The sequence below is a fragment of the Cervus elaphus genome, chromosome 23 (genome assembly GCF_910594005.1).
Source record: "Cervus elaphus chromosome 23, mCerEla1.1, whole genome shotgun sequence".
NCBI classification, from domain to species: Eukaryota; Metazoa; Chordata; class Mammalia; order Artiodactyla; family Cervidae; genus Cervus; species Cervus elaphus.
In genome coordinates this window covers 29,654,861-29,681,552 of record NC_057837.1, presented here as the reverse complement: position 1 = coordinate 29,681,552, position 26,692 = coordinate 29,654,861, and the positions used below count along the sequence as shown (strand labels likewise).

Genomic DNA, 26,692 nt, shown 5'->3' with positions numbered 1-26,692 from the left:
GTATTGAAAAGGCAGTAGTAATTGATACTTGATGGTTTCTTAGACTACGCTATTGAACCAACTTTCCAGGATCTAGGACCTAGAGAGTGTCATCTCTAGTGAGGATAACGCTTACTTACTTGAGACACTTCACTCAGAGATTGTCGTCTTCCCTGGTAGGGGAGATGACAATCTCTGAGTGAAGTCAGACACAGGAAGACAAATATATGGTATTGCTTATATGTGAAATCTAAAAAACTATAAATGAACTTATTTACAAAACAGATGTGGAGTCACAGATGGAAAAAATAAACTTACCAAGGGATAAGAGGGCTATAAACTGGGAGACTGGGGTTGACATGTATACACTACTAAATATAAAATAAGTAACTAATAAGAACCTGCTGTATAGCACGGAGACCTCTACTCAATACTCTGTAATAGCCTATATGTGAAAAGAGTCTATAAAAAAAGAAAAGAGTCCATATAGGTATAACTGAGTCCCTTTGCTACACACCTGAAACTAACACAGCATTGTAAATCAACTATAATCCAATAAAAAAAAATTTTTAATGTCTTACAGCAGAAAAATCCTCTCATTGAACAGGTAGGGAAGCTGAATAACACACACGCACAGTACCTGTTTGAAGGCATCATTGAACTGCTGGGGCAACCTGGACCTCCCTGAAGAGAGGAAAACTCTGGAGAAGTGAAGTGCAATTTCTCCAGCCTCTTTCCTGCTGTAGAGATATGTCAATTACCTGGTACAGGTTGCAAGTTCTAGACTGCAGGTGGAGGTCTACTTTTTCTTTTTAAGTTTCTGTTAGAATATAATTGCTTTACTTTTAAGAGGCCAAGAAGTCAGCAGCACTGTATATATTCCCACAGGGCTAGAGAGGGAAAAGTTGGAAAAGTGCAAGTCGCTCAGTCGTGTCTGACTCTTTGCAACCCCATGGACTATATGATCCATGGAATTCTCCAGGCCAGAATACTGGAGTGGGTAGCCTTTCCCTTCTCCAGGGGATCTTCCCAACCCAGCGATTGAACCCAGGTCTCCTGCATTGCAGGTGGATTCTCTACCAGCTGAGCCAAAAGCTGGAAAACAGTGCTGTAACGTCAGCCAAGAATTAGATGCTGCGACCTCAGATATAAGGGACTTCCGTGGTGGGTTAGACTATAAACCATCTATTGCAAGGTAGGAGATCTGGGTCTGATCCCTGGGTGAGGAAGATCCCCTGGAGAAGAAAATGGCAACCCACTCCAGTATTCTCACCTAAAGAATCTCATAAACAGAGGAACCTGGCAGACTACAGTCCATGGGGGTCCCAAAGAGTTGGGCACAACTGAGCGACTTACAGTTTCAGAGAGGTAAGAGGTACAGTGTTTTGTCCCTCAAGGCTTTTGACTTATCTTAAGCTACCCATGTCCGGGAATAAGAAAATATAATCAGAAAATGACTTAAAAGAAGAGTGGTGTTTAATTCACTTTCATGCTGCTGTGAGAAAAAAAATTCAAGTTCACAGTCCACCAATAAGAAAGTACCTGGGACAGGGGCTTTCCAGGTGGCTCAGTGGTAAAGAATCCACTTGCCAATGCATGAGACGCGGGTTCGATCTCTGGGTCAGGAAGATCTTTTGGAGAAGGAAATAGCAATCTATTTCAGTATTCTTGCCTGGGTAATCCCATGGACAGAGGCTGATGGGCTGCAGTCCATGGAATCGCAAAAGAGTCAGACATGACTTAGAGACTAAACAATAACAACAATAAAAAAGGAAAGAAAGAAAATTCCTAAGACAGACAGGGTAATAGACAGAGAGACAAGGGGCGTAAAAAAGTTGAACAGAGTCTGAACAGAATCTCAGTGACCTATTGGCCTTAACAAATGGTATAACATGTTTAATTCGGTAACAGAAGATAGCAGAATTTCTTACTCTGGAAGTAGAAAAATGACAAAATTGCTCTTATTGAAGAGCAATCTTGAGTGTCTATTAATATTAACTATCCCCCAGTAAGGAAATCTGTATTGTTTGTATGTGCATGTTATCTGACCGTGCAAATTGCTGTAAAAGTTCACATACCTTCCACAGAATTAGGAATATCTTGGCCCCATTTGGCAAAGAAATTGGAGCCACCTCCTCCCCAAGGAAAGCAAACCAGCCTAAAAAGTGCATTACGATTCTGGTATAAGCAGTTCACAACTTTTTCATTCCTAGGGAGAAAATTCAAATATTTAACATGATGTAAAGTAAGTCCACCTGTCCTAACTGATTTAGGTGTGTTTTAACAGAAATTTTTATTCATTATAAGGAGACTGTATTCATATATAAAGGGATCACCTTTTTTTTTTCCCAACAAGAACAGCCAAAAAAATTTTTCGTGGATTCATTTTTAACAGTTAGTATATATAAACTTTGATAGATGTAAGTGAAATAGTCAAGTATCTATATGTAATATTTAGGAAATACATTTCATATGCACATTTAAAAGGGATAGACATGCTAATTTAGAAATCACCTTTTTCCCAATTCAGGGAATACTTGTATCTACACAGTTTTATCTCAATGTCTTCATGATTTCAGGTCATCTGTAAGTTTTCCAAAGCATGTAATTTTCACTCCCTTCTGAGTGTTAATTAAATACACCTTTTTGTATCTGCATATAATCATTGGAAATTTCACCACAGTGTCCAACTATCCTTCCACCTAGTATTCCAGATAATTGCTTTTTAAAAAATTCAATATATATATATTCAATATAAATATATGTACAAAACATTCAATATATATACGTTTGCATCATCCATAATTTAAACACTTCCTGTAAAGTCTTCACGTTGATCATTAAATTATTTACAAAGTTATATAGTCTTGCCAAATGTGAGATAATCAACCCTACTATCATGATTAAATCTCTCTTGCCTCTCTCTTTTTTAAGTTCCCATTTAGTCAGTTGATCTCTGTGCTGTGTTGTGCTTAGTCACTCAGTCATGTCTGACTCTTTGTGACCCCATGGACTGTCACCCTCCAAGCTCCTCTGTCCATGGGGATTTTCCAGGCAAGAATACTGGAGTGGGTCGCCATGCCCTCCTCCAGGGGATCTTCCCAACTCAGGGACTGAACCCAGGTCTCCTGCATTGCAGGTGGGTTCTTTACCAGCTGAGCCACCAGAGAAGCCCAAGAATACTGGAGTGGGCAGCCTATCCCTCCTCCAGGGGATCTTCCCAACCCAGGAATTGAACCAGGGTCTCCTGCATTGCAGGTGGATTCTTTACCAGCTGAACTACCAGGGACGCACCCCCAGTTGATCTCTACAAGCATCCAAAACTAACAATGATTGAGATTTTGTCAGGTTTACATGTATTCCTTAAAGAGGATTTTGGTTTTCATGATAAAAATAATAGAACGCTACTAATTATGAGAAACTTTACACAAACTTAAGCATAAGTTAAAACCTTTCTTGGGGGGAAGAATAACTTATGGAGAAAAACTCCTTGGCTTGTATTAGGGCATTTATGTTAATAACAGCTAATTTAAAGAGAAAAAAGGGCATTTTTTTTTAAAGGTTTTTTAATGTGGGCCATTTTTAAAGTCTTGATTGAACTTGTTACAGTATGTTTTTTATGTTTTGGTTTTTTGGCAGCCATGGGACATGTGGGATCTTAGCTCCCTGACCAGGGATCAGGCCCACTGCACTGGAAGGCAGTGTCTTAACTACTGGATGGTCAGGGAAGTCCCCTCAAAGGGGTAATTTTAATGTTTTCTTTTGAAGAGGGACATTTTGTACTTGAGGCTACATTCCTTCTAACTAAAGGAGATCAATCCTGAGTGTTCATTGGAAGGACTGATGTTGAAGCTGAAACTCCAATACTTTGGCCACCTGATGCGAAGAGCTGACTCATTTGAAAAGACCCTGATGCTGGGCAAGTTTGAGGGCAGGAGGAGAAGGGGATGACAGAGGATGAGATGGTTGGATGGCATCATCGACTCGATGGACATGGGTTTGGGTGGACTCCGGGAGTTGGTGATGGACAGGGAGGCCTGGTGTGCTGCAGTTCATGGGATCGCAAAGAGTCGGACACGACTGAGCAACTGAACTGAACTGAAATGATTATCAGCAAACTCACTGACCATGGATCAGCCCTAAATAAGAGCTTCATAGCTATCAACCATTTACTGGAAAAACACTAGAGTCATTTTTTAAAGGAGTACAAAACCTTCCATAGTGCCTTCCACAGTTTGGTAAAAACTGCATAGCTAATGGGTGAGTTTTCTGAATCTTATTTCTGGAAGCTATTGAAGAGTCTAGAAAAATGACTTGAATTCAACATTACTTTAAAACAAGTCCATATTTTTTAAAGCCAAGGAGCCCTACTTCAGTCTATTTCAATGACTTGCATTCTCATGAACAAAAATATCAGAATAAGTATAGCCTTGCCATACCTGAAGACTATGTAATCAGCAGAAGTAGTTCTGCTGATTACAGGAGTTCTATAAGGAAAACAATACAAAGCCATAAACACAAAATTAGGTTTAGACACTTTGATCATTGCTGTTTTTTTTAGTTGCTAAGTCATTTCCAACTCTGCAACCCCGTGGGCTATAGCCCTCCAGACTCCTCTGTCCATGGCATTTCTCAGGCAAGAATACTGGGTTACCATTTCCTTCTCCTGGAGATCTTCCCCACCCAGGGATCAAACCTGTGTCTCCTGTGTTGGCAGTCAGATTCTTTACCACTGAGCCACCAGCGAAACCGTTTGATCATTAGTTTCAAGATAAAACCACCTTTCTTTGCCTTGGGGGTGGGGGTAGGAGCTGCTCTTCACTTATTTAGAGCCGGGCCAGTGTCGCAGTGGGTCCTCAGAACCCACATTGATGGGGTGCCTACCCTCCACAGCAAACCCACGGTGAAGATCTCACAAGAAGGTAGTGCCTGGGAGGGTATTGCTCATTGCTGTGAAGCCTGGACAGTTAGCAGAACATTCTCATTCTTGGGCTCTTGCCTGTCCTCTGCCTCCGTCCAATCTCCTGTGTCTCCTGAGAAAAACAGACGCAGACCAAGAAAAGCTAACCTTCCCAAGCCAATCCTCTGGGTGGAAGCCTTCTGCCTGCACTTGCCTTCTCTTTGTCTTCCCCTTCTTCAGTTTTGGTTTCGGTTAAATCATAAAATTCTAAGACTTTAGAGTTGAGAGGTATTAGAGCAATCATTTAACCCACTATCAACAGCCTGATAGCTCAGTTGGTAAAGAATCCACCTGCAATACAGGAGACCCAGGTTTGATTCCTGAGTGGGGAAGACCTGCTGGAGAAGGGATAGGCTCACTCCAGTATTCTTGGGCTTCCCTTGTAGCTCAGCTGGTAAAGAATCCTCTCACAATGTGAGAGACCTGGGTTTGATCGCTGGGTTGGGAAGATCCCCTAGAGATGGGGAAGGCTACCCACTCCAGTATTCTGGCCTAGAGAATTCCATGGACTCTGTAGTCCACGGGGTCACAAAGAGTCAGACACGACTGAGCGACTTTCACTTTCAACAGCCTAGTGACTAAGGCTGTGGAAACAAAGAGATCTGAATTCAAACCCGTTGATACGACATTAGGAAAATGACCTGAGTGACTGAAAATCTCAATGTCCTCATCTATAAAATGAGGACAATCATAGCGTCTTCCTTACACTTTGATTAAATGTCTCAAAAATACTCAGCATGGTTTTAGGAACCCACAAAACAAAAATGAATGTTTTCTATTAATCCTGGTTTGACAGTTGGAGAAATTGAGGTCAAGAGGTGTTAGGTTACTCGCCCAGGGTCACCCGGCCAGTGACAAGTCAGGAATTAGAACACAAGTCCTGTTTATCCTAAGAGCTATTTCCCCACTTTATCCTTCTTCTTGTTTTCTCAGCATCAACAAGCAACAAGTGGACCCATAAGTGGCAGGGAGTGGATAGCATACCTGGGAGGCTTCAGATGACAGAGCCAGGGACACAGACGTCTACTCTACTTCTGGATGTAAATGGAATCTTACTTTCACATTTGTAGCCAAGTCATGGATTTACAGTTTCACATTAAGCTCACCACCAAGTCAGTACCATTTTACACAGTGAGTAGTTGGTACCATTTACTATACCTTACAGGACTTCCCTAGCGGTCCAGTGGTTAAGACTCTGCACTTCCAGTGCAGGGTTCGGTCCCTTGTTGGGGAAACTAGGATCCCACATGGTGTGGCAAAAACACAAATACCTTGCACTAGGGAGAATGGCCATCAAATGAGGTCTCTCTGAGAAGCCCCTTCCCATGTAAAAGGGCAACCTCCAGAGGCAGAGTATTAGAGCACCTGGGATTGGAAAAACCCAGACTGCACACAGTGACATACCTGATTGTCTCAGCTTTGTCTCTGCTCTCCATTTGTTGAGGAAATGGTACAAAATTGCTGCTCTCAGGAACTTTCTGGCCAGTGCCAAATTCAATACCTCTTTGGATATAAAACCTCTGATCAGCCTCGAGCACACTTTGAAATCTGTTGATTATTGCTCCAAGCCCTATTTGAAAAAAAGAAAAAAAAGAGGAGAAGAAATGGATTAGAAGCAACATGACAGATGTTATGTTGGAGTCGCCTGCCTCAGCTCACATTCAATCATCAGTAAGTGTTTCCATTAGCTGAACCCCTGGCTAGGACAGAGAAAGACAAAGATGCAACATTTCTAAAACTCCAGCTAGTAAATGCCCTGCAGCCAAATCAAACCAAGAACACTCAATACTGACTAGAAAATTGGGGTCTGAGGAGAGGTTTGAGTTTAAAATATTGGTGTCTTCATTTTCTAGATATTTACAAAATTTTAAAACTTAAGGAAGAATTAGGAGGTCTTAGAAAAACTTTACTGCTAATACCAAACTTCTGGGACGTCCCTGCTAGCTCAGTGGCTAAGAAACCACTTCCAAAGCAGGGGACATGGGTTCAACCCCTGGTCTGGAAAGATTCTATCTGCCATGGAGCATCTAAGCCCATGCCCCACAACTGCTGAGCCCGTGTGCTCCCCAACAAGAGAGGCCACTGCAACAAGAAGCCCATGCACCGCAACAAAGAGTAGCCCCCACTCACTGCAACTAAAAAAATCGCACACACAGCAATGAAGACCAGTGCAACCAAAAATAAACAAATAAATAAAAAATGAAATATCAAACTTCCAACTCTGCAAGCTACAAATATTCAGAAAAGAAAGGAAGAATAATTACCCCCCCTAGTGGACTTTATCCTTTTACTTCCTAGAAGCTCCTCGAATCATGTCAAGGCCCTGGATCACTCAGCTGTGAGCCTCAGGAGTGTTCCCCGGAGACCAGGCTGATCTCTCAGTGTGCTGACTTCTTATAGTGCAGTGCAGAGCACCTGGAGGAACTGAAAGACCTGCTTAACTAGGGGAAGAGAGTTCCTGGAGGCGGGGATCAGCTTGTCACTCAGGTTGTTTTCTTAGTAAGAATGGCCTGGAGAAATTACAAATTCTCAAAAAACACCCCACCTGTATGATTCATTAGGATTCCACTGACTCCTTAAGTAAGGACATAAAATGCCAGAAGAGACGGCTTTGTCTACCAAGAAAAATTGGCAATCAGAGGTTGGATGCATATTTTTTGTGTTTATGACTGAAGGCTGTTACTGAGGGCTACAGAACGGCAGTAAAATGAGGCTAAATTCCACCAGCTGTTTTTAATAGAAATAAGTAAAACCTATTCTTCTTTCTGATATCATCTTATTTTTGACTTGGCACATTATAGGCAGGAGAAGTGTTTACTTTTACTTAATAGGTCTTCCCTGGTGGTCCAGTGGTTGAGAATTTGCCTACACATACAGGGGACATGGGTTCAGTCTCTGGTCCAGGAAGATCCCACATGCCACAGAGCAGCTAAGCCTGTGTGCCGCCGGTGCCAAAGCCTGCACACGCTAGAGTCTGCTCCACAACAACAGAAACCACCACAACAAGAAGCCCATGCACCACAACTAGAGAGTAGCCTGCGCACAGCAACAAAGACCCATCGTAATCAAAAATAAATACAAATTAAAAATTTACTCAATAGACTTTTTTTTTGACATGTCAATTGAGTAAATGTCAATTTACTCAGTTGACATTTTACTTCAATAGATATCACTGAAGTCCTGGGTCATTTCTCAACATTTGGAGTTATCCTCAGATAAAAGTGATAGTGACTCTGTCCTCAAGAAAAAAACAATAGAAGTGTCTATTTGATTGAAATCCTGGAGGAGAGAAGAGAGGGATGAGGTAGGGACAATATTCAGGAGACAGTGGCTTAGATTTTCCCACAACTGATACATTATACCAGTCCGAAGAGTAAAGATGCCCAGCACATTCTGAGCAGAATAGACTAAAAAGAAAAAAATGTATGTAATGATGAAACTGGAAAACAAAGACAAAGGGCAAATATTAAAAGCCCAGAGGATGAGGGGATGGACTATAATCTGGAAGGAACAGCAGAGTGGAAAGCTAGCACTAATCTCTTCAAGTGCTAAAAGAAAAATTGCTAAATTGGGATTTTCAGAACAACTCTCAAGGCAGGGAAAATCAGAAGAATCAGACTTGAAAGAGATCAAAACCTGGAGCAGAAGGATGTAAAACTCACCTCCCCCCAAGTCTACACAATGTTGGAAAGATGGTCTCTGCAATAAATGGTGCTGGGAAAACTGGACAGCTACATGTAAAAAAATGACACTAGATCATTCTTTAACTCCATACACAAAACTATGCTCAAAATGGATTCAAGGCCTAAATGTGAGACTGAACACTATAAAACTCCTGGAGGAAAACATAGGAAAAACACTCTGACATAAAGTGTAGCAACATCTTTTTTGACTCGTCTTCCAGAATAATGGAAATAAAAACAAAAATAAACAAATAGGGTCTACTTAAAAGCTTTTGCACAGCAAGGCAAACAATAAACAAAATGGAAAAACAACCAACAGATTGGGAGAAAGTATTTGCAAATGATGCAACCAATAAGGGATTAGTCTCCAAAATTTGCAAACAGCTCATGACACTTAACAGCCTCAAAAGAAATAACCTACTCAAAAAATGAGGAGAAAGCATAAATAGAAGACATTTCTCCAGAGAAGATATACAGATGGCCAATAGCACATGAAAAGACATTCAAGACCACTAAGTATTAGAGAAATGCAAATCAAAACTACAATGAGATATCACCTCACACCAGACAGAATGGCTATCATCAAAAAAGCCACAATCAATCAATGCTAGAGAGGGTATGGAGAAAAGGGCACCTCCTACACTGTTGAAAATTGCTAGTTTTCAGTTTAGCAAGTTGCATAGCATGGCCAAAAAAAAAAAAAAAAAAAAAACCCAAATAAACAACAACATCAAAATCCAGATGCGGAAAAATTCCTATTGAAAGCTAACTGGAAAATAGCAGAAGGACTCCTGTAACAATCAAGGCTGTAAGAAAGATACACACATATTTGGGTAAAACAGGAAGAAAAACATTGGGTCAGGACCTGTGTCCCTTGAAGGGGGCTAAGAGGAGAAAGGGGATTGGACGTGTGGACGCTGCCCCAGGGAGTGAGCAGGTCAAGGCTCAGACTGAGCATCCCTGTCCTGGGGTCCTATGTGGAGAGACAAGCCCCCTTGCCTGGTTGGAGAATCTCTGGCACAGGTAAAAAGGCTGGAGCAGCCCGGACACCACTTAGGAATGCACAGGTGCTGGCTGGCCCCCAGGTAGGATGGGGAGAGGTCTTCCCCGACCACCTTGCTGTGTTCCCCAGCCTGCATGCAGCAAATGTAACAACACTCATATCAGGCAAAATAGACTAAAACAAAATCTATAACAAAAGGCAAAGGCATTATAAGTAAATCAATACAAGAAGAGGATATTACACACATAATACAGGAGCACCTAGCATATAAAGCAAATACTGAGACATAAAGGGAGAAATTAACAATAGTACAGTAATAGTAGTGTATTATTAGTATATTATTATTATAATAATACAATAGTAGTAGCATATTTGTAGTATAGTATTATTATAATAATGCATTAATACCCTCTGACATCAATGAACAGATCGTCCAGATAGAAAATCAGGCAATAGTGGTCTTAAGTGACGCAGTACAGCAGTTGGACTTAATCTATAGGATATTGCATCCAAAATCAGCAGAAACATATTCTTCTCTTTTCTTCCCTAAAATTTTATTTATTTATTTTTGGCTGTGTGGGCTTTCTTTAGTTGTGGTGAGCAGGGGCAACTTTCTAGTTGCAGAATGTAGGCTTCAGTAGTTGCAGCATCCAGGCTCTAGGACAAAGGTTCAATAGTTGCAGTGCGTGGGCTTAAGTTTCACTACAACAAATGAGATCTTCCTAGATTTTGGATTGTACCCATGTTTCCTGCATTGGCAGGCAGATTCCTTATGACTGAGCCTCCAGGCAAGTCCTCAGCATCACTAATTACTGCTGCTACTGCTGCTAAGTTGCTTCAATTGTGTCCGACTCTTTGCAACCCCATAGACGGCAGTCCACCAGGCTCCTCTGTCCCTGGGATTCTCCAGGCAAGAATACTTGGAGTGGGTTGCCATTTCCTTCTCCAATGCACACATACATGCTAAGTCGCTTCAGTCATGTCCAACTCTCTGCAACCCCATGGACAGCAGCCCACCAGGCTCCTTTGTCTAGAGACATGCAAATCAAAACAACAATGCAATATCACCTCACACCTGTTAGTATGGCTGTCATCAAAAAGTCTACAAATAATAAATGTCAGTGAGGATGTGGAGAAAAGGGATCCCTTGTACACTGTTGGTGGAAATATAAATTGGTGCAACCGCTGTGGAAAACAGTAGAGGTTTGTCCACAGAGCTACCATATGATCCAGTATATATATATCTAGAAAAATGAAAACACTAATTTGAAAAGCTGCATCTAACCCAGTGTTTATAGCAGTACTATTTCCAGTATCCAAGACATGGAGGCAAGCTAAGTGCCCATCAACTGAGGAATGGATAAAGAAGGTATGATACAGAGATAGATGGGCTTCCCTGGTGCCTCAGACGGTAAAGAATCTGCCTGCAATGCAGGAGCCCTGGGTTTGATTCCTGGGTTGGAAAGATCCCCTGAAAAAGGGGATCTCTACTCCAGTATTCTTGCCTGGAGAATTCCATGGACAGAGGATCCTGGCAGGCTACAGTCCTGCCAGGGGTTGCAAAGAGTTGGACATGACTGAGCAAATAACACTTTGACTTCATATATATAGATATCACAATGGAATATTACTTAGCCATAAAGAGGAATGAAATTCATGTTGCAATTTGCAGCAACACAAATAGACCTAAAGATTATAAAATAAGTTAGACAGAAAAAGACAAATACTGTATGATACCACTTATATATGGACTCTGAAAAATAATACAAATGAGAGTATATTAAAAACAGAAAGAGATACATACGTATAGAAAAACCTTGGGGTTACCAAAGGGGAGAGGAAAGGGGGAGGAACAAATTAAGGATCTAGTGGTAAGAGATACAGACAACTAAGTATAAAGTAGAAAGCAACAAGGATATATTGTAAAGCACAGGGGATTATAGCCATGGTCTTGTACTAAAAATGGAGTATACTCTGCAAAAATACTGAATCACTCAACTATACACATGAAAATAATATAATATTGTAAATCAACTATACTTCAGGAAGCAGAAGCAGGGCAAAATAAAGACATTTTCAAGTGTCTTTTCTAAGTTTGCCACCCAGAAGACATTCTCTAAATTAAATTTTAAAGGAAATATATACTTTGGGCAGAAAGTAAGTGACTGCAGATGGGAGATTTTGAGATGCAAAAAGAAATTTAAAAAGACAATGGTAAATAGGTGAGCCAATGTAAATAAACATTAATTGCATAAAGCAGTACCTGTAATTTCTAGTTGGCCTTAAAATATATATGGAATTAAAATATTGAACAAAATAATGTATATGTCAAGAGCAAGTAAAGGAATTTCTTTTTTTTTCCTTTGAGGTTTTATTAAGTTTAGACTGATAAGTATGCATGTTTTAATTTCTAAGGCAAGTTTCTTGAAAGAACAGAAACATACCATATGCCACCCAAACTGGAAGAGAGGACTGTTTAGTGAATCAAAAAGAGAAAAGTAAGGAAAAACATAGAAAACACAATAAACACAGGTAAACATAGAAAACACAGGTAAAACAAACAGAAAACACAATACAAGATAGCAGATTAAACCCCAAATATCACTGCCTGTGCTTTTTAAAATATTTTCATTTGTTTGTTTGACTATGCCAGCTTTTAGTTGTGGCACACAGGATCTTTAGTTGTGGCATGCGAACTCTTAGTTGAGGCACGTGGGATCTGGTTCCACGATCAAACCCGGGTACCCTGCACCGGGGGCGAGAAGTCTTAGCCATTAAACCACCAGGGAAATCCCAGTTTTATATTACATATTAATGGGCTAAATTCTCTAAGTATGACACAAAATTGTCAGGTTGAATTAAAAAGTAATCCAGCTATAATGCTGGGTATATAAGATGTATCTAGGAAGATATCATTCTTAAGATTTAAAAATAATTTCAAATGTAAAACAGTCAATGCCAGGCTCTGGCACAGAGGAAGCATGTTCTGAAATGTTTTGGCTACCAGCTAGGCAATGGAAAAGAAGGCCTGCGGAATGGCGTGTGAGAGAACAAGGCGGAAAGAGCAACAGGTGCCTGAGCCCCGGAGGTGAGCTGGTGCACGGTAACTGAGAAATCAAAAGGATTTGTGCACGGATGGAAGGCGGAGCCTGGATGTAAGTAGGAGGCAGATTGTGGACAGCTTTGTGAGCAAGCAATCTGAAGAATTTGGGGCTTGGTCTTAAGACAAAGAGAAGATGACCTGCGTCATCTTTCAGGGTGATGGCTCTGATGACAAGGTCACGGCGAAGAGCATGTTAGGAGGCTGTTGTAATAATTCAGGAGAGGAAGGATGATGCCTTGGGCTAACATTCTGACATTAAGAAACACTCACAGAACAATTGTGAAGGGCCAGGCATCACTCACACTTTTAACGCGCTGTCTTTTATTGTGGTTGCTAATTTATTAATGTGGCCGTACTGGGTCTCAGTTACAGCACATGGGGTTTTTGTTGTTGTTGTTATTTTATTTATTTAACTTAGGCTGTGCTGGGTCTTCACTGCTGCGAGGGCTTTCTCTAGGTGTGGTGAGCAGGGGCTACTCTCTAGTTGTGGTGCACAGGCTTCTCATTGTGCTGGCTTCCCTAGGTGCAGAGCACAGGCACGGACTCTAGGTGTGTGGGCTCAGTAGTCGCAGCTACCTGGGTCTAGAGCACAGGCTCAGTAGTTGTGGCACATGGGATGAGTTGCTCTGTGGCAAGTGGGACTTTCCTGGATCAGGTATCGAACCTGTGTCTCCTGCATTGGCAGGCAGAGTCTTTACCACTGAGCCACCAGGTAAGCCCAGCACACAGGATCTTAACTGCAGTTTGCAGGATCTAGATCCCTGACTGGGGATTGAACCTGGGCCCCCTGCATCGGAAGCTCAAAGTCTTAGCTACCAGACCACCAGGGACATCCTGTGTTAAGTCTTTTAACTTTTACAGTTATGTGAACATTCTTCCCCCACATGATGAAGGTATTATTATTATATTATTTTTCTATTATAAAATTGTATTTGTGTATAAGTTTTTATATATGTCTCTACACACACACACACACACACACACACACATGCATATTGTGGCTGCACTGAGTGGCTTGTGGAATCTTAGTTCCCCAACCAGGGATTTTACCCACACCCTCGAAGTAGAAGCACAGAGTCCAAACCCACTGGACCACCAGGGAATTCTGAAGGTATTATTATTACCTACATTTTAATTTAAAGAAACTAAGGCACAGAGAGGTGCAGTGACTAAAAGACATATGTTGGCAAGCAGTAGACCCAGCTAGTCTGGCTTGAGAAGCTCTTAAACCCCAGTGCCCACCTCTACTGTGCGTTATGTGCCATGACAGCCTCCTTCCCTGGCATCTGTGGGATCTGGTGCTTTATTAGACATGGTGAGTGTGGAAGAGCTACAAACAGTGTGACTCCCAGCTTTCTGACTTAACCAATGGATGGGGTATGTGGCGGTGCCGTCAGGTCTTGAGATGGAAAACAGGAGAAATGGTCTGTGGGGAAAGGCGAGGTGTTTAGTATCAGATTATTAAGGTTAAGTGTTAGTTGCTCAGTCGTGTCTGACTCTTTGTGACCCCATGGAGTGTGGCTCACCAGGCTCCTCTGTCCATGGGATTCTCCAGGCAAGAATACTGGAGTGGGTTGCCCTGCCCTCCTCCAGAGATCTTCCTTGCCTAGAGTTCAAACCCAGGTCCTACATTATCATTCCCAAGGTGGACTCCAGTATTCTTGCCTGGGCAGTCCCAGGGCCAGAGGAGCCTGGCAGGCTACAGTCCATGGGGTATCAAAGACTCCGAATGGACTCAACAGCAACATCTGTGAGGCACCCATGGAGGGATTTCTAGAGAGTATTCGACCACAGGGACTTGAATCTCAGGGGTGTGTCTGGGTGTACCTTAAATTCATACTACACTACTAAGTATTTTAAATGACCCAAGTTTGTTCCTTTTTTATGCCTGAGTAATATTCCAATCAGCAGCTTCCTGACAGGCATCACTGAGTACAATTTAATGGCAGAAACCAAACAGGTCTCTGGTTCCCAAGAGAGAAAGTTTGCCCCACAGTGCTCATTCCTACTGGGGATGCTGAGCCACAGCTGCACCGTCTGGCCCTCTTGCAGCTTCAGCCTGAAACTGGCAGCTGTGTGTTAGAACAGCTATTCCCCATGGTCCATCGTGGAACAGGATTGGGCTTCTCTTGGCAGGGAGGCAGTTTCTACCACGGACCAAGGCCTATGAGCTGAGTCCCACTACAGAACAGATACCCTACAATGAGTGATTGCGAACACTGCTCTCTAGTACCGTGGCGGCCAGCTGGCACCAGCACTTATGAAGAGTGGCCAAGAAGGAAGTGGCTTTTGCATTTGTTAAGGAAGATTGGCACCATCTGAGCTTACCATAAAGCTTATGGGGAAAGTGCTGATCATGTGGACTCTGTGAACCAAAATTGCATGTCATAGTCCCAAGGGCCATGATTGTGAAATGAGTCTTGCTGCAGAGGTACTGTGGCAATTACTAATTACTAAGCTAATTACTAAGAGTTAATTACTCTAATTACTAAGAGCATTCCAGACAAAAACTGCTTGAGCAACTTCTTTGAAGTTTTTTTAAAAGTTTGGCCTCACTCCAAACTTTTTGAAGTCATGTGGGATCTTAGTTCTCCAACTAGGGATCAAACCCACGACCTCTGCATTGAAAGGCAGAGCCTTAACCCTTGGACAACCAGGGAAGTCCCCCTGGATTGAACCTTAACCTGAAACAAAATGTCAGAAATGGCACACCATGGATGGTTCAAGACTGTTTGTTACTGGCTTTATCTATGCTGTGTCAATGTCTGTTTCCTGAAGCTGCTGTAATAAATCACCATAAACTGGTGTGCAGAACAACATGAGCTTATTCTCTTACCGTACTAGAAACCAGAAGTCTAAAAGGGGTCTTATTTGGCAAAACCAAGTGGTTTGCAGAGCTGTGTTTCTTTTGGAGACTCTAGGAGGGGAGAGTCAATTTTTGGCCTTTTCTAGCTTCTAGGGGCTTTATGTGGTTTTTGGGGGGGGGGTGCTTTTGGCTTCTGCCTTACCTCTCTCAGACCTCTGCTTCTTTCATCACATCTCCTCTGACTCTGACTTGTCTGCTGCCCTCTTTAAGGACCTGGGTGATTTCATGGGGTCTGCTGAGGTTTTTCAGGTTAATGTCCATATATCAAGTTCTTTATTTAATCACATCTGCAGTGTTTCTTTAGCCAGGTAAAGTGCCATACCCACAGGTTCCAGGGTTAAGGATGTGGCTGTCTTTGGGGTCAATTATTCTACTGTGGTAAATTTTTTAAAAAGCATGATTGGGTTCAGAAGACCTACTATGCTCAGCACCTACTGGTTTGTCAAATCTGGAAAATGATAGACCAGATTTGTGATCCTGACCAGAGAGGTACAGAAAAAGGACTTGAAACAAGTGGTAAATAAGATGACACCAGGCAGCGTGTGAAAGGCTTACAAGAGGCTTGCTAGTCTATTTATCCTTTCCATCATGTGTCTGTTCTGAAAAGGCACAACTTTGAGGAAAACTAATGGAGCTTCATAAGGACACATAGTTCTGGAAGAGGAGCCCTGGAGTTGAATGAATTGATAAATATGAGCTTGAGAGAGTCAGTTCCTGGGTAGGTTGATAAGAAGTCTGGGGTCCCTGAGGAGCAGATAGGAGTCTGGAGTTCTCAAGGAGGAGAAAAGGACACTTCTTTCTTTCTACATTGCTTTCTCATAGTTAATATAACATTGTATCCTGCTTGAGGACATGTTTCTCCTTCTTGAGAACCTTCTGACTAATCCTGTCATCTTAAAATGTATATTATGGGAGTGGGTCTGTTAAGACCTTTACAGCCTTGAGACATTCTCTTGATTTATTGTTAATAACCAGTTGAAAGGTATATAACTCTGTTGCGAAGACTAGCAAGGGGGGCACTCTCGGTCTCCCTTCTGATGTCTATGTCAGAAGCTTTCTCTGTCCCTTTTTATACTGTAAGAAAACTCTGCTACATATAAGCTCTTGAGTGACCAAGCCTGGTCCCTGGTCCCAAGCTAAATCTTCTTCTTCAGAGAGCCAGCGTATCCAACATCGTTCATCTGTAAGCTATCAAGCTCATGACGTGAAATCTATTCAATGGTCAGAACTTATCATTGGAGACAGATAAAAAGTCTTGTGCATGCATGCATGCTAAGTTGCTTTATTTGTGTCTGACTCTTTCCCAACCCCATGAACTGTAGCCCACCAGGCTCCTCTGTCCAGGGGATCCCAGGCAAGAATACTGGAGTGGATTGCCATGCCCCACTTCAGTGTATCCTCCCGACCCAGGAATTGAACCCAGGTGTCCTGCATTTCAGGTGGATTCTTTACCATCTGAGCCACTAGGGAAGCCCAGTGACAAAAATTTACAATAAAAGGCTATCTTTCATCTATTTAATTTCAAAGTCCTCAGGACTCACTGATCTGGGGGCACTTAAGTCTCCCAGGCTAATAGCCTTCCTTGTACTTGGGCTATTTCTGCAGTGATTAAAGGAAGCACTGGAACATATTTCCTGTGGTAGTGATTCAAGGGCGACCCAGAAGCTGACCCAGGACAAGGTTTCAAGTCCAAGGAAGTGACTCAGAGGGAGAGGACCAGCAGGGCAGTGCGAGAAGGGGTGAGGAAGAGAGATAACCAGTTGCCTATGTCATCCAGTGAGATACTGTGGCACGTGACTAGAGATTAACCTCAGGACATTAACGTTCCTCTAGAGGAAGCAGGTGGCTGACACCTCTCTGCCCCAGGCACCATCATTTCTTGGCAATTCAGTGAAAAGCAAAGGAATCTAGAGGCAAGAGAAAGCTCCCAGGCCACAAAATACAGATCTGGCAGTTCAAAGTGATGGTCTAGTGAAGTGGTAAAGGGTGGGGGGCTGGGGGTGGGCCTAACCTCTACACAGCCACTTGAGTGGTTTCCTGGGGAGGCTTTCTCTTCCCCTGCACAACTGTTAACTTTACCACAGTTAAAACAGGAAGAACCAGACTGAGGCGGGCATCAGCGGCATGCTACTGCAGTTATATTTTAGAACAAAGGGAGATGATTACCAGAGACCAACTTTTGATGTCTCAAAACATTCCATCAGAGTCTGCACTTGGGACTATTTTGTAAAATGACACTTACATGATGTCAAATGAAACAACGGATTTTTAAAAAAGATCATGGCAAGTAATACTGAGAAGAGAGGCTAGTAAGCATAAATTTTCACTTTGTGGACTTCCTTGTCGTCGCACTCCCTCTGTTTGTTGTAGTAATAGAAAGTATTGTCCCTTCTCTGAAGCTTCTTCACATATCCTGTCTCTGGCCAACGATCTACCTGTACATCCAAAACCAAAACACAAATATTGTAATGGTCCTTTTATATAATTGTTCACTATCAAACATTAAAAATTGCAAGTCACATCAAACAACAAAGCACAAAATTAAAAAATACTTGAGCTCTTAGTGATGTCTTACACTTGTAGACACATAGACACACATACATAAAAAACACACATACAACACACTTGTCTCACATTGTAACCTTATACTGAAGGACTATTAGTTCAATGCTTCTCCCTAGATCCCAATTTCTAGGTTTAAATTTCTACTCTGCAGCCAAGATAAAACTTTCAGAATAATCTAAACTTTATTCTTCTTATATTTACTAACTATTTTATGCATTATTACTTACTAACTTCTGAAAATAATACCTAAGGAGGGAATTAGGGCTAGGCCGAGGCAACAGGAAGAAGCTAGCCTGGATGTCTCTAAAGGTGAATGTGTATCTCATGTCCATATTTCAAGTGCACACCTTGAAACTCAATTTTTCATAGAAATTTGAGGTAATGAACAAAGTCTTCAGCAATCTCTTCTTAGCTTCTCCTCCTTAGTTTTTCTCATTTGCCATACTGGTTTGCTTACTTGATTGTTTGGCTTGATCCAGTTTGGACCTTTTTTTTTCCCCTTCCTCTGTGAAGTCAATGCATTTCTGCTCTGGTTAGATATGTTGCTTCCGGATGGTGTGACGTCTACTCCATCACTGTCAAAACCCAAGCTGGAGGCTGCTCATCCAAATCCAGTGACGTGACTGGCAGAGGCTGGCACCAGGTTGAAGGTGGTCAGGAAGAGGGAATTCAGTGACCATGGAGCAAATACGGTGATCTACCAGAGCTTTCGCTTCACACAAGCTACAGTTCACGTGCCTCCGAATTCAAACAACAGGGAGGGACATCCCCAGCAGTCCAGTGATTAAGACTTTGTGCTTTCACTGCAAGGGGCAAAGGTTTGATACCTGGCTGGGGAACTAAGATCCCACAAGCTGCATGACCAAAATCCCGCCCCCCCACCCCCGCCAAACTACAGTTAGAAGCTCTGGGCATTAGCTCCTCCTGTCTTCAGAATCTAGAGGGGGAGACCAGAGCCAGATAAGTAGAATCTCATGGGATATAATCCAGAACCAAAATGGGAACAAGTGACAGCGCTGGAGAAGGAGAAAATTAGGAAGGGCCTGCTGAGGTGCCTCTGGAGGCTTCTACTGCCCCAAAGATCAAGTGGAAACTTATTAAGGTGACATACAAGGGTTCCCATCTCCCCATCAGCCTTTATCCTTATGCCCCACCACTGAACCACTTACTATTTACCAAGGCCACCAGTCCAGCCTTCCATGGCCTTATACCCATTCCCTCTGCCTGGAAAAATGAGTCCCACCCTCAGCACCCCCACCACCTGTCTTACTTGAACAAGTATTTGTGGGTTATACACACTGCACCAAGACAGAAAGATTATGAATTAAAAACAGCTACTGAACTCACTGGGCCTAATGTCTATGAGATAGACTCATCAGCAAAGCATGTGATGCACTTCAAGGTCAGGGCCCTGAGGCCTGACAAAGTTGAGGGGGTCAGGAAGGGCCTCGAGCAGGTGACAAATTTATTCATTTGGCTGCACTGGGTCTTAGTTGCAGCATATAGGATCTAGTTCTTTGAGCAGGATTCCAACAGGGGTCTCATGCGTTGGGAGAACAGGAGTGTCAGCCACTGAACCACCCTGGAAGTGACCTTTTAACCCACATCTAAAGAATTCCCACCAAAAGGAGTACCTATTCGGGAAGAGCATCCCAGGGAACTGCATTAAAGGAAATAATGTCAGTGTCGCTGGGGCATGGATGTGAGAGTAGAGAAATACTGAGAAAGGGAAGGACCAGATGGTGAAGACGCCTGCAACCCTTACAGTGGGAGCGGCTGTCACGTTCAAAGCAGAGGAACAGCACAGCTACAAAGACGGCATACAAAGACCTTGGTGGACTCGAGCCAGGAGGAATCTTTACCAAGACTGAAAGCAGCAAAGAGGAGTCGGAATAGTCCTGGGAAGACATGACAGTGACCTTCACCAGAGTTGCCGGTGGACGGAAACACATGCTAGTTGAAACAGGAGGTACAATCCGCCCGACTTAGTGATCAACTGGGAGTAAAGCAGGGAGGACTCAGTTTCCGGATCCGGTAATCGATCCCCGAGGTCATCTCTCTCTGGTCTGCCGTCTATCTAGTGCCAACCTACTATTCAGCACACACGACTGGAGTTATTTTCTTGTCGGCCTCCACTTCCAGGCTGCGGAGAACAGAAGGGCCGGGTGGGGCTTTGTCTGATTGCTTCTCGTATCCAAAAGACGCGCAACTCCAAACAGAGCAGAGCCTGAGCCCAGGCCGGGACGCAGGAAAACACGCCGGGACGGGGAAGCCCTAGGGACTGGGGGCCTAGACAACTTTGCGCGCGCCTGGCCGAGTCGCCGGTTCGATCCCAACCAGAGCGACCCCTCCGGATCTCACATCCCAGCGCAGAGCCCTCCACTCACGTCTGCCCCGGCACCGGCTCCACGTGGCCGCGCTGCGCGTGCGTAGAGCTCACTCCTTGCCCGGCCTTTGCCTTCCAATGCGGTGGGGCAGGGGATGGAACCGCTCCGAAAACGCTTTACATTCTTTTGCATCCGACCACTCCCAAACCGGAGAGTCTGTCTGCCCAGGGCGTCGCGACAGTTTCAGGAGTTTAGGAGCTGGGTGGAGGCGCTGGGAAAGGCCCTCCAGCGGCAGTGCGCAGGCGCAAGGTGTGTCTCGCGAGATCTCCAGTTGCCTGGGAACGGGCGGCCAGCTATCCGCTGTCTGTCCTGGGGACCACTGTACCCGTTAGACTCCAAAGGCTAATTCTCTCTCCAGTCGCCGCTCCTTTCTAACCCAATTTCTGCCTTTCAGCGCCTGGTAGTCTGAGCCCCTCTCGCTTTTCTGTTTTCGGCTTGCCAAAGAGACGCTAAACCAGTGCCCCCTTCACCGCGTCTCTGCCGAATCCCTGGCAATGTGGAAATAAATAAAGATAAAGGGGAGATGGGGAGGTGGTGAGGAAACCATGCACTTACAAGCAACGATGTAGACCATCTTGAGCCTCCGTAAAGAGGCGAATAAAGGCTATCTTGAATTCTGTGACAGCAGTTCAGAGAATTCCAAATACTGTGACTACTTCAGCCAATGGAGGCTTGAATGGTTACGAACGGAGTCGCTGGGAAGTCAGACAATTAATTGTAAGACAGCTGAAGAACATTTTCAAGATCAGGGATCTGAATCTGTTGACTTACTCTTGTCAAGACCGAGACCATAGTTTGCTTCTGACCTAATAAGCCTCCTCCCTCCTCATACCCTTTCTTTTCCTTTTCCAGTCTAACTTAGCACTTTTCTTCCTCTTCTAAATATCTTCCTGTTTTTCTCAATCGCTTCACCGCTCGTTTTGTTTCGCATCTTTGGTCTGTACAGCTTCAATTTTCATCACCTACATAGTACCCGGCTGGCCGTAAAGTAAACAAAACAAGGAGCTGTGCGTGTGGTCAGAGTATTGCAGGTTACGCGGGGTAAAGTATAGTGTGATTTTTTTTTTTTTTGTCAATTAGAAAAATTTAAAAAAACCACCTTAGGAGTTTGAGTGTAACAGGCTTTTGTTTCGTAAAATGAATAGTAACAGATCATCACGATGAACAGTAAACATGCAGTTGTAAAGCAATCTCAGATCACAATTTTTAGCAGCAACCTCTCATTGCCCAACAGAATCCCTCTATTCTTGAAATGTCACTGAATGTCCTGATTCAGCTCTAACCTGTTTCCATCATGTCTGTCGCCTTATTCACTAGAAACAAGATGGGCATTTTGGGTACTGGAAGGCAAAAAGTTCATGTCTCATGATTTTTTAATATAATACTTAAAATCTTCGGTGGCAGCTAGACTTTCTACTACCATTGGTAAAAGCTGTGACACTAGACCCTAAGGCAGGTCACGTGAAACAAGACCTGTTTGTAGACTCAATACTGTGTTAGGTTATAAGCTTCATAAATCATTCAACCCTTGAAAAACATTAATAAACTTTTTTATTCCTCTTTGGCTGAGCCACACAGCACAGCATGAGAGATCTTGGTTCCCTTGCCAGGGACTGAACCTGCACGCCTTGCATTAGAATCTGGAGTCTTAACCACTGGACCACTAGGGAAGTCTCCCAAATTGCTAGTTTTGAATGTAACTTAACCCTGGCTTTTGATTTGGTAAATTGCTGATTATGGCTATCTTTGTTAAATTTAAATTGAATTAGCTTAACTTGTGACGCAGTGATTTTTTTCCTGGCTTCTTATGTGGTCAATGCAATCAGGTATATTTAATGGTGGCAAGCTGAGATTAAAATGTTAAATGTAAGAGCCAATCACAAGGTTATTATTTTTTTTCAAAGTAATGAAAACAGTACTTTATCTACTGTAAAATTGCAGGTTAATGACTTAGTCCTACAGAGTGGCTCTCAAACCTTCAATGAACTCACTGATTTAAAAATTATAAAGTATCATTTCAAAGATTAAATAATAATGAGGATAAATCACATGTTAAGTAGTGCCGCCAAATAGAAGTTTTAAAATTCTCAAAAAAATAAAAAAATAAAAATAAAATAAAATTCTCAGTAGAAATTTTTGGATAAAAAGATGAGAAATTATTCAATCAAAGTGGAAGGTAAATATAATTTTAAAAGAATGAAGTATTATGAGTCTTTTTTTAAAAAAAGTATTCCAATAAATATTTTAAAATCTAAAAAAAATAAGTCTCAGATCTAATTTTTAAGCTGTATGACAGAAACACGTCAGATTGAAGTGCTAAAGCAATGGGAAGGAAATATGTGTAAGTTTTTGTCCCTCTAAGGTTTCAGATTTATAGCTTGAGTATCATTTCAGTTTATATTTACTCTATGAAGATTTGCAGCCACTATATACATGTCTCTGGATCAAAACCAGCTAAGGTCAAGATCTTAACCTCATCATCACATGACTCTAAAGCAAACTAATTAACCCTGTCTATGAAGTGATAAAAATAGTACCTGTTGTGAGGATTAGAAGAAATAATCTACTTAAAATGCTTAGCACAGTGCCTGATACATGCAGAGTGCTTCATAAATAGAACTGATGGATCCAGTAGCAACCTGAATTCAGAGATAATAGGTTAATAAAAATTAAGCCTCTATGATTTTAGTGCCTTGTTCTGTTTGAAGACTAAGCAATAAAATTTCCACAAGAATGTTGCTAAAATGAATGCATTTCGAAGGTAATTTCTCTCCCATTTGTATCATACAAACACTGTAACAGAAGTGTTTTTAAAAAAATTTTCCCATGACCCAATAACCTCAAAACTCATTTCCTTTCAGTGTTTCCTTCTAATTTGTTTCACATTTAAGTGTGCACTTACATTATTAAAATAATATAAATTTTATACTCTGATTTTCTTTTCATATAACATTTTTCCCTATATTTCCCAAACATAGTTTTCAAGTTGTCACTTTAACATATATTTAGTATCTTATACCAATCAGTTTACTTTTTAAAAATAGCTGTTCCTCTGTTATTTTACCCTGTGAACTCAATTTGGTCTTTGAATAACAAAGTGTTCTTTTTATATTCATTCTAGAATTGGACTACAGTTAGGTTTATACGCTTGCCATGATATAAGAGCCATTTAAGAGACCTGACAATAAGTTTTGTCATTAACCACAATTTTTTGTTGAGAGAAAGTTACCAGCTGGAAAGTTTGTCAATAGAATGTAGGAGAATTGAGCAGCAGACTCTTCTTTCCCTCTGGGCATCCTCATCTTTGCTCTGTGTATGTGTGCATTGGAGTTCTCCAGAGAAGTAGAACCAGTGAAGATACAGATGTGAGTTATGGAGCCTGAGAAGTTCCACAGTCTGCTGTCTGCAAGCTGGAAACCTGGAAAGCTAGTGATGTCAATTCAGTCTAAACCCAACGGCCTGATAATCATGGGAGCTGAGTTTAAAAATCTCATTCCAAGGACATGAGAAGGTGAGATGGGATGTCCCAGCTCAATCAGGGTAGCAAGAAACAAGGGGGGCAATTCCTCCTTCCTCTGACTTTTGTTTTATTCAGGCCCTTCATGAATAGCGAAGATTGGCAGGCTGCAGTCCATGGGGTCACAAAAGAGCCAGACATGACTGAGCATGCAGACCCAGTTCGTGGATTGGATGGTGCTCACCTACACTGGGGAGGGGGGATCTTTTGGGTTGGCCAAAAAGTTCATTCAAGTTTTTCCCCATAAGTTGTTATGGAAAACCCCAAAGAAACTTTTTGGCCAACCCAATATTTTACTGAGTCCACTGATTCAACTGCTAATCTTTTCCAGAAGCACCTCCACAGTTCTTGTTGTTCAGTTGCTAAGTTGTGTCCAACTCTTTGTGACTCTATGGACTGCAGGTTTCCCTGTCCTTCACTATCTCCTGGAGTTTGCTCAAATTCATGCCCATTAAATCAGTGATGCTATCTAACCACCTTATCCTCTGCCCTCTTCTTCTCCTTTTGTCTTCAATCTTTCCCAGCATTAGGATCTTTTCCAATGAGTCAACTTTAATACTTTGGCTACCTGATTGAAGGAACCCCCACAGATACACCCAGAAACAATGAAATAATGTTTAATCAGGCCAGTCAAGTTGACACATAAAATTAACCATCACAGTATGATGGTCTCTGTATCATACATAATAATTGTTATATAAACGGTAACGTTATTTTAAAATCAGTGACTAGAATAACTTTTGTGATGAGCTACAAAATCAATGACCTTTTTAGTATGCAGTTAACAAAGCCTCCTACTGAAAGCGGTTAGTCAGTGGTTATTATCTGTCTTCAAAGTCTGGATCTTTTCCAAGACGGGCTCATTGGCTTACACAACATCTCCTCAAAATCCCAAGGACTTTCTGTCCTTCCCCTTTGCCATCCTCTGACTCTTGGCATTGGCCCTCAAGCTTGTCCTCTCAAGCTCACAGTCTAGTGGTGACAGCTCTGATCGTCACAATTCACATAACCACGTGGCAGGAAGCAGAAGTTTCCCTCATGCATTTCTTTCTATCAGAAGGAAAAATCTTCTTAAGAAGCCCTAACAGACTTCATTCTGTTGCTCACTGGACAGTATCAGTCACATGCCCCCACTGAAACCAGTCCCTGGCGGGGGTGAGTGAGTCAAACGAGACTTGCTGAGACCAGTTATGAGTCTTCTCTTGGAGATGGAGCATAATATGGCTCCATAACCAAATGAAAGTAGGATCATTGACAAAAATGAAGGGGGAAATGGCTGCTAGGTGGGGAACCAATACATTAATGTCTCCAGTAGGGAGACATTTTGTTTAGTGGAGTTCAGTTGCAGAATACGTTAATTGGACACTAATACATAAAACACATGCAATTTAACAACCAAATGATCAGGGTGGAAACAAAATGATGAGCCATTATAATTTAATTCAGCCCTATGTATTAGCATTGAAACCAAGCCTAAAAATGACACAAGTTTAACACAAGTTTAAAGAGGAATATTAAACTCACGAGAGGTTGTTGGCAGTGGTACCTGGAGAAGATAAAGCCCTGAGCTAGCCATTACATCTTGTTAACTGGGTAAAAGCTGGAAGGTATTTATGAACCTTGACTTCGAAAACTCTTTTAAAGTAACAGTCATGTCCAACTCTTTGGGACCCCATGGACTGTATAGCCTGCCAGGCTCTTCTGCCCATGGAATTTTCCAGGCAAGAATACTGGAGTGGGTAGCCATTCCCTTCTCCAGGAGATCTTCCCAACCAAGGGATCGAACCCATGTCTCCTGCATTGCAGGCAGATTCTTTACCATCCGAGCCACCAGGGAAGCCCAAAATAATAATAAATGTTAAACCAAACAAAAGTAAAAATGCGTCCTGTCAGACAGTCTTTTTCTGAAGCTAGTTACAGTGAAATCATTCTGGTTAGTTTTTTGCAAGGAGTTTTCAAACATATTAATTTTAAAATAATGTGAAATGTGATTTTCCTGGCTATGTTTACTTAGTTGTTTACTTTGGGAAGTGGTATTAGTTGTCTGTGGTTTCAGGGAAGTTATATTTATTAAGAGTTTGTTGTAGAAAATTATTTATCTAAAGTTGTGACATAGTCAACTGTACCTAACCTGTGACATAGTCACCTGACATAATCACCAATTCAGTGTTAGGACATCACTGACTTTATAACTTTACTAGTTTAGAAGTAACTTGACCTCATTGATTAGTCAGAAGGTACTAAGAATCCTGTTTTGATTTTCTTCCCATGGACCTGTTTATAATGAATTTGGTAGCACTAATAGACATTTCAAATAAATAACACAAGTATGAGTCTTTTCACTTCCTTCCTTGTGAATATTCATAATCAACAGCTGTTTAGGCCAATCAGACCTTGAGCAAATTCAGCCACTCACACAAAACCAGATATCAGAAATGGAGAACCATATCGTAATTGTTAATGTAATATTTAAAACCACTTAGATTTATGGAAAAAGCTTATATTTCTGATTAGTGACTAGTAAAATAATAAGGTGAATCTCACCATAGAAAATGTAATGAAGTAGGAAAAAAATGAAATGGGTAGAAAATTTTAGTCTATGTGTAAAAGAAAATCTTTGGAAAACGCA

General features: G+C 42.0%; 1 protein-coding gene across 9 annotated transcripts in view; it reads right to left on the bottom strand.

The window, feature by feature from the left end:
- LOC122681672 (S-acyl fatty acid synthase thioesterase, medium chain-like) overlaps positions 1-20,795 on the bottom strand; it is a 39,356-nt gene extending 18,561 nt beyond the window's left edge. For 2 of the 9 annotated variants that reach the window (XM_043883993.1, XM_043883994.1), the window contains exons 1-3: positions 20,022-20,795; positions 6,344-6,509; positions 2,058-2,188 (exon numbers count right to left, since the gene is read on the bottom strand). In XM_043883993.1, coding sequence (XP_043739928.1) covers positions 2,058-2,188; positions 6,344-6,375 — 163 coding nt within the window. In that variant the 5' untranslated portion in view covers positions 6,376-6,509; positions 20,022-20,795. Of the gene's footprint in view, positions 1-2,057; positions 2,189-6,343; positions 6,510-18,506; positions 18,526-18,616; positions 18,963-20,021 lie in introns of those variants that run through there. The other 7 variants (XM_043883985.1, XM_043883991.1, XM_043883988.1 and 4 more) reach the window with 6 other exon arrangements.
- Positions 20,796-26,692: the final 5,897 nt, after the last annotated feature.